The sequence below is a fragment of the Micropterus salmoides genome, unplaced genomic scaffold (genome assembly GCF_014851395.1).
Source record: "Micropterus salmoides isolate LMB-PRFRI ecotype aquatic unplaced genomic scaffold, ASM1485139v1 Ms_hic_scaffold_17, whole genome shotgun sequence".
NCBI classification, from domain to species: domain Eukaryota; kingdom Metazoa; phylum Chordata; class Actinopteri; order Centrarchiformes; family Centrarchidae; genus Micropterus; species Micropterus salmoides.
This window is the reverse complement of record NW_024040817.1, coordinates 6,704,333-6,720,221: the sequence shown is the minus strand read 5'-3', so window position 1 is coordinate 6,720,221 and position 15,889 is coordinate 6,704,333. Positions and strand designations below refer to the sequence as shown.

The window sequence follows — 15,889 nt, the reverse complement described above, 5'->3', positions numbered from 1 at the left end:
AGATTTTGAACCTGAAAATGAGCATAATACCACCTCTTTAAAGTGCTTAATCACTGTATACACGAACACACACATAGACACACACTGAAACAAGGTCAGTTAGAGACCACAGACTTGATGTGTCTTAAGCCATTGTTTGAGATGAGCCTTAAATGTGGGGTAGATGGGAAATGACTGACAGTACAGAATGTCCAAATGTTGTACGTCTGTAAGGCACCACAAAGTCTCCTCATGGAAGCCCTAGTTACAGTTCTGCCACCACCAGTTAATTTCAATTCAATGTATTCAGTTAATGGGGGTGGAGCAAGTCCATGTAGAATCTTTTATTTATATATATACACATACATACATACATACACGCACACAGTGTAGCAGGCAAATTTAAACTTTAAAAAAAATTCTAAATTAGCAAGTTATGTTTCTGCAGGATTAAGCAGTAATGAAAAGAAAATGGTTTTCTATCAAAGAGGTTTAAGGTTGTGACTGTATTAGTTTGAGTGGTAGAGGTTGAGTGGTTGAGTGGTATTTGTAAAATGACCAGTTTGTAAAACAATATTCAATATGAGAAAAGATCATTGAATGAGGAAACATTCTGGCTGCTGTTTCTGGAAGTGATGGTCTGATGTGCCTTAAATTGGAAAGATTGAAAATAACAGTTTTTGATTTTCAATTCATATGGTTTTCAAAAGATGTTGTTTGATCCAGTGGAACACCAAGGTACTTGAATTCATTTACAATTTCAAGTTCTTCATTCAAGAACACATCTGAGTGTGTCCTTACAGTCAGACGTTTCAAAAATATCATGCAGTTTTTTTTTAGTTCAGAAGCAGACAAGACTTAGTGAGCCAATCCTGCAAACGTGTCAGTACAGACAGGAAATCACATCCTCAATACAACTCTATGGGGAAAGCCCGTAACGGCAAAGATGGCAGTTATCCCGCAGTTGTCAAAATCTTACAGCGATTTTCATCAGATTTTACTGCAGATTCTATTCATGTAGTTTTTATGTCCCGTGACCAGTAAAAGTGCAGTTCTGGCTCTCTCCCCATTCATTCAGATAGGAGCCTGGTCTTGTTAGTCCAAAATAGCTGCCCAGAGGCGTTGCCAAGATGGCGGCCGAGTGGCATGACTTGCCTATAAGGACTTACAGATATCAGAGTTTGTGAGGCTTCCTGAGCAGTCTTTACTTGTGTAAAGATCAGTGTCGTCTGCGTACATTAAGATGTTGATGTTTTCACATACAGTAGGTAGGTCATTTATATATAAAGAGAAGAGAAAAGGTCCAAGTATGAAGCCTTGGAGGACTCCTACTGGACATTCAAGGTGAGGAGATTTAATATTATGTACAGATACACAGTGCGTTCTGTTTCAGATCATTCGGAGAAGTTGAAGTTTGTTAATTTGGACAGTAGAATTTGATGATCGACAAGATCAAATGCCCTTTTCAGATCCAGAAAAACTGCACCAACAACAGCATGACTCTCTGTGGAAAGCTGGACTTCTTGTATTTTAACTCTAGTGAGGCTTCAGAGGAGGGATAGTCGTGGAGGTAAATATATAACTTTTCAAGGAGGAGAAAGTACTATTTAATAACATTGTAAACTTGGAAAGGACTACAGATTAGATGAGAAAAATAAAATTAAAATGTTTGAAATTATAGGCAGCAATAATTCTGATTAACTGTCAGGTTGATAAAACAGGCAGGTTAGAATGTGACTTCAGGGAGCAGGCAGGTGGGTGGGGCTGTTGTTTTGGGTGAAGGTCCAGAGTTTCATGAGTCAAGGTGAGCTGGCAGATTGATCAGGCAGATGTCAGGGAGAGATGATCCAGAGCGAATTGTGGCTGAGTGTGAAGGCCGGCTGGCAGGTCTGGTGTTAGACAACAGCAGAGGTTAGTAAAGGCTGGCAAGCAAATGAGGCAGACAGAAAAGCTCACAGAGTTACTGGTGTCTAGCAAGTAAGTTGGTAATAGTAAGTTGTGGTAGACATACAAGTATGACTTAACGATACAGCAGGGACTGGATGTGATGCCTGGGTCTTTGAAGGGAGGCTGAATGAGTAGATGATGGTCAGGTGTGTTGAAAGTGCTTGCAGTCAGGTGAGGAGACGACACCAAATCAGGAAGGCCAAAAGCAACGGAGCGAGATGATCAGACAGACAAAAACCAAAACACACCACATTCACCCAAAGATTAAAACTAACAAAAAGCACACTCACTCCCACACCAGCTGTCACTTGCAGGAGTCATAGCAGGGAGGTGGTGTCATTATTAACTTGCTGTGTGAACACTTGTTAGTTTGCATTTGTTGACAGTTTACATGCAAGCCAAGCAAACAACATCTAACACCAACAGTGTTAGCCAAGGTAATAGGAGAAAGACCACACGCGATGGAAGACCATGGAATCTTCAACCTTCAAATTAACAGTAGCCATTGCTAAATGGAGAGCCACAACATGCAGGCCGAATGACACATTGGAGGACAAAGGTCTCTGCAACATAAGATCGCAGATCACATCCAACAACCGAACTTATGAGCTGCCCTCCAGAACCGCAGTCATACACAAGCTTTATGAAGCAGAGAGGGCAAAACATGCTGAGGAGTTAGAGATGACAGCGATGGTCGCACTTACTGGTGACCACTGGACATCACTAGGGAATAACAGCTACCTCTGGGTTACTGCCTATTCTATTGATGAACAATTTAAACAGCATTCAAATGCTTTGACCATCTTGAAAGAGGGGAGAGACATCATGCCGGACATTTTATGGATGAAGTAAAGCAGTGGAACATTGAAAATAAAAAAAAGCACTCTCCTTTCACTTAAACATCTTTCAGTGGGTTAAAATTTCAACAAATTAGGAAATAAGAGAAATTTACAAATAATCGCAATGACCAAGTCCATACTGTATATAAACTCCACCTGATTACACAAAATCAATTACATCAGCACTTCTACATCAAATGATTTAAAATATTCACAAAATAAAAAGCTGAGGCATCATTTCATATCAGTTTATGTGTATGCAGCCCAACACGTCAACACAGAGACCTGATGTAAAGTGGAAATAGTTGGAGTTCTTTCATGTTCTGACACAAATATAGCCTGTTTGTGAGGCAGCTGTCCCAGAAGTGAGGAGGAAACAGCATGATATGTTGAGGACAGCTACAGTTCACTGACTCTGTGTGTTTGCATATCTGTCCTGCCTCTCTGCTCCCAGCCGTTAAGAGGCCAGTGTTGATCAGTGGCTGTCCAGGCCTTTCAGAGCCACTGACACGCCGGCAGCACAATGATGATGTCACTGATTCTACTGCTGGCCACCCTGGGGCTCCTTGTTCAGGGTGAGACTCTCTTCTGAAAACTTTGCTTCAGGATGCAACCAGCTTCACCACAATGATGTTCTGCTGTGATGGAGAAACACTGAAACAAGCAGCATTTACCTTCTTCCATCTGTTCTCCATCTTAAAGAAATGAGACTCTTCTGTTTGGATGCTGATCATCTTTCTCCAAGCTGGATTTGTCTCAATAACCCTTCTCCTCTTTTTCATCTTTTCCAGGTTCATCAGGACAAATCAGTGTGACTCAGTCTCCTGGATCTCAGTCTGTTGTTCCAGGACAGGCTGTCTCTCTCAAATGTAAAGCCAGTTCAAGTGTTAGTAGCTACCTCAGCTGGTACCTTCAGAAACCTGGAGAAGCTCCTAAACTCCTGATTTATGCAGCTACAACCCGTCAGTCTGGAGTTCCAGATCGTTTTAGTGGAAGTGGATCTGGGACTGACTTCACTCTGACCATCAGTGGAGTTCAGGCTGAAGATTCAGGAGTTTACTACTGTCAGCAGGGTTGGAGCACACCGTTCACACAGTGATACAACGTCGTACAAAAACCTCCCTCAGCTGGAGAGGAACTGATCTGACTCAACAGCTGCACTGAAACTAAAACAGAGGTTTATAAAAAAACTTTTAGACAATAATAACAACACTTTAAACATTTCAACACTAAATATTTGTATTTAAGCCAAACATTTATAATCTAATTGAACTATTCTTCTGAAATTCACAGAGTATCATAACACTAAAATTGTAAATTTTTATGATTTTATATCTTACAATTTTTCATTGGAACTTCAACATACTTAACGAAATATCATCTCAATAAAATCTAATTTCATTCATCTAGTCAAAATGACAATCATGTCTATAACAACATGTATAAATAACTTAATTTGTGTTTTTTATTCCAGCAAACACATTTATTTCATAATGGAACCAAAAGGTTCATGGAGTAAATAAATCAGCAACATTTGAATTATTTCCTTTTATCATCTTTAGTTTTATTCAAGTGAAAAGGTTCTTTGGATACACAAACAATTACAAGATTAAAGTTATTACCATTAAGACAGTTTTACCAGGGATTTGTTCCAAAAAGGTTTATTATTACAGAAAAATCTGTAACGACAGCAGGAAAGGTTTTACAGTCATGAATGAATTCAAATTGATTGTGAAAAAATATGGAATTCTACGACCATCACTGGTTTGTACTAATCAAAATATAATGAGGAGTTATGTCTGACTTTAAAATCTCTCAATATACTGTAACTTTAGAAATATATTATGATGTTAAACTGTTGTTCTCTGGATGTGAAACAGTCACTGACACCATGAAGAGAACATTTATTAAGACACTTTGATAATAATAAACCTGAAAACAGCCGATTGGATGAAAAGGTCTTTATTATCTGGAAACACTGAAATAATATTGAAACAGTGCAACAAGCTAGTAAATCTTGCTGTTGAAAGATGTCAAATAAAAGAGAGAGACAGTTCCAGAGTGCAGAGTGAGAGCAGGAGCAGAGGAAAACCAGTAGCAGAGTCCCAGTGAGTCAGGTCAGGACTGGGAACACTGGTCTCTCCTCAGTGTCTCTGAGAGCGGAGTCTGGGAGCCCTGGGTGGCCTCACAGGTCACAGAGCCCACCTTCCTCCACTGGTCTGCAGAGAGCCTCAGGGTGCTGCTCCAGCTGTAGTGGCCGTCCTTCTGCAGCACCCCGGGGCTCCTGCTCTCCTCCCAGCTGCTGCTGCTGCTGCTGCTGCCGTCCACCTTCCAGGCCAGACTCCAGTCTGAGGGGAAGCCCTTGTTGGCCAGGCACATGAGCGTGGCCTTCCCCTGCTGCAGCTCCTCGCTGGAGGGGGGCAGCACCGTCAGGGTGGGACGGACATCACCTAGGAGAAGAACCAATCGGCTTAGAGGACGGGGACCACACAGCTGGTTTCTGCTCCACCAGTCACTCACTCACACATTGTTTCACTTCCTTTAAGAAACCTCTCATGCATATCAGCACAGAAAGAGTCCTCATATGAGCTGAAAGATATCAAACTGCACTGGAAATAAAACAACCAGGTTTTAAATTTGGAAATACAAAAAACATTTACTGTCAAAACTCTCAAAAGGGCAAAAGTTACTGAGATCCACTGTTAAAGGACATTATCAGCCCAAAATACCTGACGACCACAGGCAACCTGTTCCTCAGACGGATTTAAAAACAGCATCAGAGAACTTTCAACATTATTTCAAACCGAGGTTAAAAGACAATTTGAGCCATTTTAGAAGATCAGAGATTTGGAAACATTTTTATCTTCATTCACACTATTCAAAATAATTTGAACTCAACTTCTAAACAGTTTAAAATGCAGAATTAAAGGCTGAATCATTTTTAACGAGTGTTGTTCTTTAATCTTTGCTGCAGTTCAAGCTGTTCACATTTCACAAATTAAATGGAACGTTTAAAGAGAAGTTCAGTAAAGCTGCTTTGAGTTCAGCTTCATGGTTAAACAGGAGAAACGAACAATAAGATTGAGTCTTTAAAGTGATTTAGATCAGTCCAGAGGAAATTTATATCTACTACAAATGTTCAGACACAGAAATTAAAACCTTCACTGATGATACGATATTTAATATTTGTGCAGAAACTTACTTCCAAACTCCAGTCTGGTTCCTCCACCGAACGTGTACCACAGTGATACAAACTGATTGAGTCGTCGTACAAAAACCTCTCACTGTAGAGAGACACGGCTCTCTGACTTTGAACACAGCAAACTCAACAAAAACACTTGCTGTTTTTAAAAGAATGAACTATTTCATGTTATATTTATCAAACAGTGACACAGTTGTTCAGAATGAATCCCATTTTTACGTATATATTGTTCCATTGGTGTGAAAGTCAAATTGATCCCTCTAGAATGAAATGAAAACAGACAGAAGATGTTGTAAAAGAAAATCTTTCTGCAGTCATAAAAGCAAATGTCCATGAAAATGATCACTGACACATTCCTAATCAATCCTCTGGTAAACGTATTGATCCATTGAGAAGCAGCATCATCAGAGTAATCCAAGTCCCTGTTGGAGTCAGTCAGAGCATTTCCATAGAGAGCCACTTTGCATCAGCAGCACCATGCTCCAGTGCTCTGGGAGACTTTATAGTCCTGAGAGTTGAACACTGGATGACTGACAGCTGTCCTTCATGACAACAGAAGCCACAGAAATCCTCCTCATCAAAAACATGACTTTGGTCTCCGTCCTCATCTGGACTCTCCTCTGCTTCACTCAGGGTGAGGAAAATCATTTTTCTGTGATGTGAAAATCATTTGGCGTGTAGCTGAGTTTCACCTCACCATCTCATGTCCAGTGTTTCTTCTCTCTCCTCAGGGTCTGTTGGACAAAATGTTGTCTTGACTCAGCCAGCAGCCAAATCAGTGCAGCTGGGTCAGACTGTCTCTATTGGCTGTAAGGCCAGTCCAACAGTGCATCACTACACTGGTTCACAATACTACCTGTCCTGGTACCATCAGAAAACTGGAGAAGCTCCAAAACTTCTGATCTATTTAACATCAGACAGAGATTCTGGAATCTCCTCCAGATTCAGTGGAAGTGGAGCAGGGAATGGAGTTGACTTCACTCTGACCATCAGTGGAGTTCAGGCTGAAGATGCAGCAGTTTACTACTGTCAGAGTTATCATTATATCAACAGTCAGGAAGTGTTCACACAGTGAAAAAGCGTCGTACAAAAACCTCCCTCAGTCAGACTGAACAGAAACTGAACTGACTGCTGCAGCTGGAAGCTACTGCAGAGACTGATACAGTTGACTGAGGACACACACACACACACACGATTTCTGATGCTCATTGTGTCTCCACCAGTTTTCCTCCTGAAGTTAAATTTCAGAATTTAATTTAAATTCTAATTTATTGATTTAAAAGGGACAGTGCACATCAATGAATGTCAAGGAAGTAAACATGCCAGATTTAGCCAGAAGGCTATTTTATATCTGTAGTCCTGTCAGTGCAAGTCAATATATACTGGACAAAATAATGAAAATTTTACTGGCGCCAGACCCAGGGGTAATCTGGACCAGCAGCAAAGGTTACACAGGCTGGGAAACACTGTGTAGCCACTGTGGATTAATAGAGAGACGACCAAAGTTAGCGTCTTGCTCAAGCCAGAGCTCATTTATTTCTGACTACAATCACATACAGTCCCAGTCACATTATCTTTAAATCTCAGCTTAAAGTGTATCTTAAACTAATACTAAACATTTCACAAAATAAACAACAAATGACAATATAAAATGCATTTTATCTTGGGGAAAATAACCACTCATGACATCAAAATAATTGAACAGACATTCCACTTGACTTAACACATTACATTTCTGCTATAATGTTAACACTAGCATGAAATACACACACCTTTGTACACATTTCTTGAACATCACTCTCCTACACTTGCACTTAACCGCATTGCGTAACAATATGGCGGTACCGCGACATGCTAGTGTGTGATCAGCGAGGTGAAGTAGTTTGAATATGGTATCTTTCCCCTGACCATTTACTCACTACTGGCTGGCTAAGACTCTTAACAACGTCTAGAATACATTTTTGTCTGTTACAGAATGTTAATGTTAGTTACTCACACTTACAAAACTACCGTGAGACTGAAGTTCATGAAAATAACTACTGAACATGACGACGCTCGTCGGAGCTACAAAACGAAGCTTACTACACTTTACACACATCTCGAAATCATCTTAGAACACTACAGAGCTTTTTATACTGCATTCAAATTACATACTGATCCAAGCTAAAACATAGAAAAACGAGTTTTACTGTAATTGTGGATTAATAGAGAGATGACCAAAGTTAGCGTCTTGCTCAAGCCAGAGCTCATTTATTTCTGAGTAGCGCATGAGCGGAGTGTACTCCTCAAACCACAGGAGAACGAAAACAAAAAAGCAAACAACAATTTAGTCCTTTTATGTACTCACAAGGTTATTTCAACCATAAAATAAGAGTGTTAACTCTCTGAGTAATCACAATCTATTTTCCCTGTCTTTTTGACATACCTACATTCACATTCAAGCTAAGGAACATAGGTGTCATTTACACTGGGGACGCTGGGGACACGTCCCTACCACTCTTATTTAAAGCATAATCTGTTAACAAATGTTCTGAAATATAGCTTGCGGTTAAATACCAAATGAAAACGCCTTTCGGGAGCTTGTAGCTGCAGTCTCCCTACTTGATCCAGAGCAATCCCAGCGCACAATCTACTGACGAGTAAGTGCATTACCTTAATGTTATGACTAGAGTATTAAAATAGATTATAACAAAAAATGCGGGGTGTCTGTTTATAGAAAACTAAACATGTAGCATTTCCAACCTACTACAAAAACAATAAACAAAATAGTACACTGCACAACAATATACAAAACAGTCCTTATGTTACAGTATTCATGGTTACCAAAGGAAACATAAGGAGACAGTAATCTGTTGTAGAGTTTGAGAAGTTATTCTTATGTGATGTTTTTAAAGTGCAGTTTATGTAGTAAAGTGCCATTTGATGCAATGAAGTCTTATCAAAAGTGCTAAAGAGGTGGTATTATGCTTTTTGGCTTTTCCCCTCTCCTTTATTGAGTTATATCTCTTTTTTGTGCATGTAACAGGTTTGCAAAGTGAGGAAGCCCAAAGTCCAGCCCAAAGGGAGTTCCCATCTCCCACAGAAAACTCTGCTCTGAACCGCTCGAAAACCTCTCGTTTGTAGTCCAGCCCTTCACTTCCTTTACTTGTGACGTCACAATGAAAACGCCTTTATATTTTACAGTTTTCGTATGGAAGTTCCTCACTAAATCCACTTCTGAGAAGTTTTGAGGAGAGAAATCGGCTGTGTAAATTTTGAATAGTGACAGTTTCATGAGAAGTGATGGCGGAACAAAAATATGCTTGCTCACAGAGCCCTCTGCTCCCGCCGTCACACAGACCGTTGCAGCAACAACAGCAGAGGAAAACACAGCTGGAAGCTTTTCATACCGCTTATCTGTCTTTACATTCTGAGGAAGGTTCAAACGTTTTAACTTAAAAAAGAGAAAGTTGTGTGGATCGCTGGTGTGTGTGAACATTACGTTGCGGCAGTTGCGTGTGGCGTCGCTATAACGACAAGCTACGTACTATCTCTGGGTTCTATCTGCAATGGAAAATGGAGCAGAAATGTGGTGATTTCTGTAGTGGTTTATGGTAAGATGTGGAACAATGATGTTGGTGTGGTTGTGAGTAACTTATACCACCACAATTCAATGTATTCAGTTAATGGGGGTGGAGCAAGTCCATGTAGAATCTTTTATTTATATATACACATACATACATACATACATACATACACACACACACACAGTGTAGCAGGCAAATTTAAACTTAAAAAAAAATTCTAAATTAGCAAGTTATGTTTCTGCAGGATTAAGCAGTAATGAAAAGAAAATGGTTTTCTATCAAAGAGGTTTAAGGTTGTGACTGTATTAGTTTGAGTGGTAGAGGTTGAGTGGTTGAGTGGTATTTGTAAAATGACCAGTTTGTAAAACAATATTCAATATGAGAAAAGATCATTGAATGAGGAAACATTCTGGCTGCTGTTTCTGGAAGTGATGGTCTGATGTGCCTTAAATTGGAAAGATTGAAAATAACAGTTTTTGATTTTCAATTCATATGGTTTTCAAAAGATGTTGTTTGATCCAGTGGAACACCAAGGTACTTGAATTAATTTACAATTTCAAGTTCTTCATTCAAGAACACATCTGAGTGTGTCCTTACAGTCAGACGTTTCAAAAATATCATGCAGTTTTTTTTTAGTTCAGAAGCAGACAAGACTTAGTGAGCCAATCCTGCAAACGTGTCAGTACAGACAGGCAATCACATCCTCAATACAACTCTATGGGGAAAGCCCGTAACGGCAAAGATGGCAGTTATCCCGCCCCTCCCGCTAGAAAGCCAATCATCTTGTTTTGGGGTGTGGTGTGTGGACAGAGAGGACCCAAATGCAGCACTCAGAGGGAAGGAGGTTTATTGGAGGAAAAAGGGTGAGAGGGACGTCGGGGAAGTACAGGCACGGGGAACCAAGGAGACAGGCGGCCAGAGAGCCGGGGAACACAGGGGCCGGGGAAGCGAGGAGAGGCGGGGGAACAGGGAGGACGCCGTGAGGGAAGTCCAAAGAGGAGTGGGCCAGTGGATGAACCCAGCCGAACGGAGGACGAGGGTGAGTGTACCTGGGAGGGAAACAGACAGAGAGACAAGGTTAGGGAAGACAGCAACAAGGTACAGGGTAAACGTGAAAAAACAAGAAACATGAAAGCCTGAACGTGGGGATGGCACCGGGTATGGAGCAACGACGATCAAGCGAGGATGGTGTGGAGAACCGGGGTTGAAATACAGGCAGTCATGAGGTGATTACTGGCAGGCTGACGAGGTGGCTGATGAGATGCAGGTGCGGGTAGTTGGCTGGGCTCAGGAGCAGAGGGAGAGAGAGCACACAGGGGAGAAAACACAGGGAGGCAGGCAGAGAACAGGAAACCAAGGAAAAAAGCAGAAAAACTGATAAAAAGAAGAAAAAACCAGGACACTCACTGTCAGCCGGGCTGCCACCACAACACGTCTGCTTTTAAAAGCCAAAGCAGGAATCATATTTGAGCTAATCGTGTGGTTCCACTGATGTAAGTGTCTGTTATTCTTCTACTGCGCATGCGCAGAATTGGTGACACATGCGTAATAGAAGTATAACCGGTCGGGAAAAATGCTTTTTAAACCTTATTTTGGGGCAAAGTTGTCAAAATCTTACAGCGATTTTCATCAGATTTTACTGCAGATTCTATTCATGTAGTTTTTATGTCCCGTGACCAGTAAAAGTGCAGTTCTGGCTCTCTCCCCATTCATTCAGATAGGAGCCTGGTCTCGTTAGTCCAAAATAGCTGCCCAGAGGCGTTGCCAAGATGGCGGCCGAGTGGCATGACTTGCCTATAAGGACTTACAGATATCAGAGTTTGTGAGGCTTCCTGAGCAGTCTTTACTTGTGTAAAGATCAGTGTCGTCTGCGTACATTAAGATGTTGATGTTTTCACATACAGTAGGTAGGTCATTTATATATAAAGAGAAGAGAAAAGGTCCAAGTATGAAGCCTTGGAGGACTCCTACTGGAAATTCAAGGTGAGGAGATTTAATATTATGTACAGATACACAGTGCGTTCTGTTTCAGATCATTCGGAGAAGTTGAAGTTTGTTAATTTGGACAGTAGAATTTGATGATCGACAAGATCAAATGCCCTTTTCAGATCCAGAAAAACTGCACCAACAACAGCATGACTCTCTGTGGAAAGCTGGACTTCTTGTATTTTAACTCTAGTGAGGCTTCAGAGGAGGGATAGTCGTGGAGGTAAATATATAACTTTTCAAGTAGGAGAAAGTACTATTTAATAACATTGTAAACTTGGAAAGGACTACAGATTAGATGAGAAAAATAAAATTAAAATGTTTGAAATTATAGGCAGCAATAATTCTGATTAACTGTCAGGTTGATAAAACAGGCAGGTTAGAATGTGACTTCAGGGAGCAGGCAGGTGTGGGGCTGTTGTTTTGGGTGAAGGTCCAGAGTTTCATGAGTCAAGGTGAACTGGCAGATTAATCAGGCAGATGTCAGGGAGAGATGATCCAGAGCGAATTGTGGCTGAGTGTGAAGGCCGGCTGGCAGGTCTGGTGTTAGACAACAGCAGAGGTTAGTAAAGGCTGGCAAGCAAATGAGGCAGACAGAAAAGCTCACAGAGTTACTGGTGTCTAGCAAGTAAGTTGGTAATAGTAAGTTGTGGTAGACATACAAGTATGACTTAACGATACAGCAGGGACTGGATGTGATGCCTGGGTCTTTGAAGGGAGGCTGAATGAGTAGATGATGGTCAGGTGTGTTGAAAGTGCTTGCAGTCAGGTGAGGAGACGACACCAAACCAGGAAGGCCAAAAGCAACGGAGCGAGATGATCAGACAGACAAAAACCAAAACACACCACATTCACCCAAAGATTAAAACTAACAAAAGCACACTCACTCCCACACCAGCTGTCACTTGCAGGAGTCATAGCAGGGAGGGGTGTCATTATTAACTTGCTGTGTGAACACTTGTTAGTTTGCATTTGTTGACAGTTTACATGCAAGCCAAGCAAACAACATCTAACACCAACAGTGTTAGCCAAGGTAATAGGAGAAAGACCACATGCGATGGAAGACCATGGAATCTTCAACCTTCAAATTAACAGTAGCCATTGCTAAATGGAGAGCCACAACATGCAGGCCGAATGACACATTGGAGGACAAAGGTCTCTGCAACATAAGATCGCAGATCGCATCCAACAACCTAACTTATGAGCTGCCCTCCAGAACCGCAGTCATACACAAGCTTTATGAAGCAGAGAGGGCAAAACATGCTGAGGAGTTAGAGATGACAGCGATGGTCGCACTTACTGGTGACCACTGGACATCACTAGGGAATAACAGCTACCTCTGGGTTACTGCCTATTCTATTGATGAACAATTTAAACAGCATTCAAATGCTTTGACCATCTTGAAAGAGGGGAGAGACATCATGCCGGACATTTTATGGATGAAGTAAAGCAGTGGAACATTGAAAATAAAAAAAGCACTCTCCTTTCACTTAAACATCTTTCAGTGGGTTAAAATTTCAACAAATTAGGAAATAAGAGAAATTTACAATTAATCGCAATGACCAAGTCCATACTATATATAAACTCCACCTGATTACACAAAATCAATTACATCAGCACTTCTACATCAAATGATTTAAAATATTCACAAAATAAAAAGCTGAGGCATCATTTTATATCAGTTTATGTGTATGCAGCCCAACACGTCAACACAGAGACCTGATGTAAAGTTGAAATAGTTGGAGTTCTTTCATGTTCTGACACAAATATAGCCTGTTTGTGAGGCAGCTGTCCCAGCAGTGAGGAGGAAACAGCATGATATGTTGAGGACAGCTACAGTTCACTGACTCTGTGTGTTTGCATATCTGTCCTGCCTCTCTGCTCCCAGCCGTTAAGAGGCCAGTGTTGATCAGTGGCTGTCCAGGCCTTTCAGAGCCACTGACACGCCGGCAGCACAATGATGATGTCACTGATTCTACTGCTGGCCACCCTGGGGCTCCTTGTTCAGGGTGAGACTCTCTTCTGAAAACTTTGCTTCAGGATGCAACCAGGTTCACCACAATGATGTTCTGCTGTGATGGAGAAACACTGAAACAAGCAGCATTTACCTTCTTCCATCTGTTCTCCATCTTAAAGAAATGAGACTCTTCTGTTTGGATGCTGATCATCTTTCTCCAAGCTGGATTTGTCTCAATAACCCTTCTCTTTTTCATCTTTTCCAGGTTCATCAGGACAAATCATCCTGACTCAGTCTCCTGGATCTCAGTCTGTTGTTCCAGGACAGGCTGTGTCTCTCAAATGTAAAGCCAGTACAAGTGTTTATAACAACCTCCAGTGGTACCTTCAGAAACCTGGAGAAGCTCCTAAACTCCTGATTTATGCAGCTACAACTCGTCAGTCTGGAGTTCCAGATCGTTTTAGTGGAAGTGGATCTGGGACTGACTACACTCTGACCATCAGTGGAGTTCAGGCTGAAGATTCAGGAGTTTACTACTGTCAGCAGAGTCACAGCTTCCCGTTCACACAGTGATACGTCGTACAAAAACCTCCCTCAGCTGGAGAGGAACTGATCTGACTCAACAGCTGCACTGAAACTAAAACAGAGGTTTATAAAAAAACATTTAGACAATAATAACAACACTTTAAACATTTCAACACTAAATATTCTGTATTTAAGCCAAACATTTATAATCTAATTGAACTATTCTTCTGAAATTCACAGAGTATCATAACACTAAAATTGTAAATTTCATAGGAACTTCAACATACTTAACGAAATATCATCTCAATAAACTCTAATTTCATTCATCTAGTCAAAATGACCAATCATGTCTATAACAACATGTATAAATAACTTAATTTGTGTTTTTTATTCCAGCAAACACATTTATTTCATAATGGAACCAAAAGGTTCATGGAGTAAATAAATCAGCAACATTTGAATTATTTCCTTTTATCATCTTTAGTTTTATTCAAGTGAAAAGGTTCTTTGGATACACAAACAATTACAAGATTAAAATTATTACCATTAAGACAGTTTTACCAGGGATTTTGTTCCAAAAAGGTTTATTATTACAGAAAAATCTGTAACGACAGCAGGAAAGGTTTTACAGTCATGAATGAATTCAAATTGATTGTGAAAAAATATGGAATTCTACGACCATCACTGGTTTGTACTAATCAAAATATAATGAGGAGTTATGTCTGACTTTAAAATCTCTCTCAATATTCTGTAACTTTAGAAATATATTGATGTTAAACTGTTGTTCTCTGGATGTAAAACAGTCACTGACACCATCAAGAGAACATTTATTAAGACACTTTGATGATAATAAACATGAAAACAGCTGATTGGATGAAAAGGTCTTTATTATCTGGAAACACTGAAATAATATTGAAACAGTGCAACAAGCTAGTAAATCTTGCTGTTGAAAGATGTCAAATAAAAGAGAGAGACAGTTCCAGAGTGCAGAGTGAGAGCAGGAGCAGAGGAAAACCAGTAGCAGAGTCCCAGTGAGTCAGGTCAGGACTGGGAACACTGGTCTCTCCTCAGTGTCTCTGAGAGCGGAGTCTGGGAGCCCTGGGTGGCCTCACAGGTCACAGAGCCCACCTTCCTCCACTGGTCTGCAGAGAGCCTCAGGGTGCTGCTCCAGCTGTAGTGGCCGTCCTTCTGCAGCACCCCGGGGCTCCTGCTCTCCTCCCAGCTGCTGCTGCTGCTGCTGCTGCCGTCCACCTTCCAGGCCAGACTCCAGTCTGAGGGGAAGCCCTTGTTGGCCAGGCACATGAGCGTGGCCTTCCCCTGCTGCAGCTCCTCGCTGGAGGGGGGCAGCACCGTCAGGGTGGGACGGGCATCACCTAGGAGAAGAACCAATCAGCTTAGAGGACGGGGACCACACAGCTGGTTTCTGCTCCACCAGTCACTCACTCACACGTTGTTTCACTTCCTTTAAGAAACCTCTCATGCATATCAGCACAGAAAGAGTCCTCATATGAGCTGAAAGATATCAAACTGCACTGGAAATAAAACAACCAGGTTTTAAATTTGGAAATACAAAAAACATATTTACTGTCAAAACTCTCAAAAGGGCAAAAGTTACTGAGATCCACTGTTAAAGGACATTATCAGCCCAAAATACCTGACGACCACAGGTAACCTGTTCCTCAGACAGATTTAAAAACAGCATCAGAGAACTGTCAACATTATTTCAAACTGAGGTTAAAAGACAATTTGAGCCATTTTAGAAGATCAGAGATTTGGAAACATTTTTATCTTCATTCACACTATTCAAAATAATTTTAACTCAACTTCTAAACAGTTTAAAATGCAGAATTAAAGGCTGAATGATTTTTAAAGTACGAGTGTTGTTCTT

The 15,889-nt window shown here is 41.0% G+C and overlaps 3 gene segments (V, D, J or C); all 3 read left to right on the top strand.

The window, feature by feature from the left end:
• The first annotated feature begins 3,285 nt into the window (after positions 1-3,285).
• Positions 3,286-3,879, top strand: LOC119908058. The segment is given in 2 exon segments: positions 3,286-3,340; positions 3,557-3,879. Coding segments are annotated over 2 exon segments (360 nt in total).
• A 2,658-nt stretch (positions 3,880-6,537) lies between these two features.
• Positions 6,538-7,080, top strand: LOC119908045. The segment is given in 2 exon segments: positions 6,538-6,601; positions 6,699-7,080. Coding segments are annotated over 2 exon segments (393 nt in total).
• Positions 7,081-13,473: 6,393 nt separating this feature from the next.
• LOC119908055 lies at positions 13,474-14,956 on the top strand. The segment is given in 2 exon segments: positions 13,474-13,528; positions 13,742-14,956. Coding segments are annotated over 2 exon segments (360 nt in total).
• Positions 14,957-15,889: the final 933 nt, after the last annotated feature.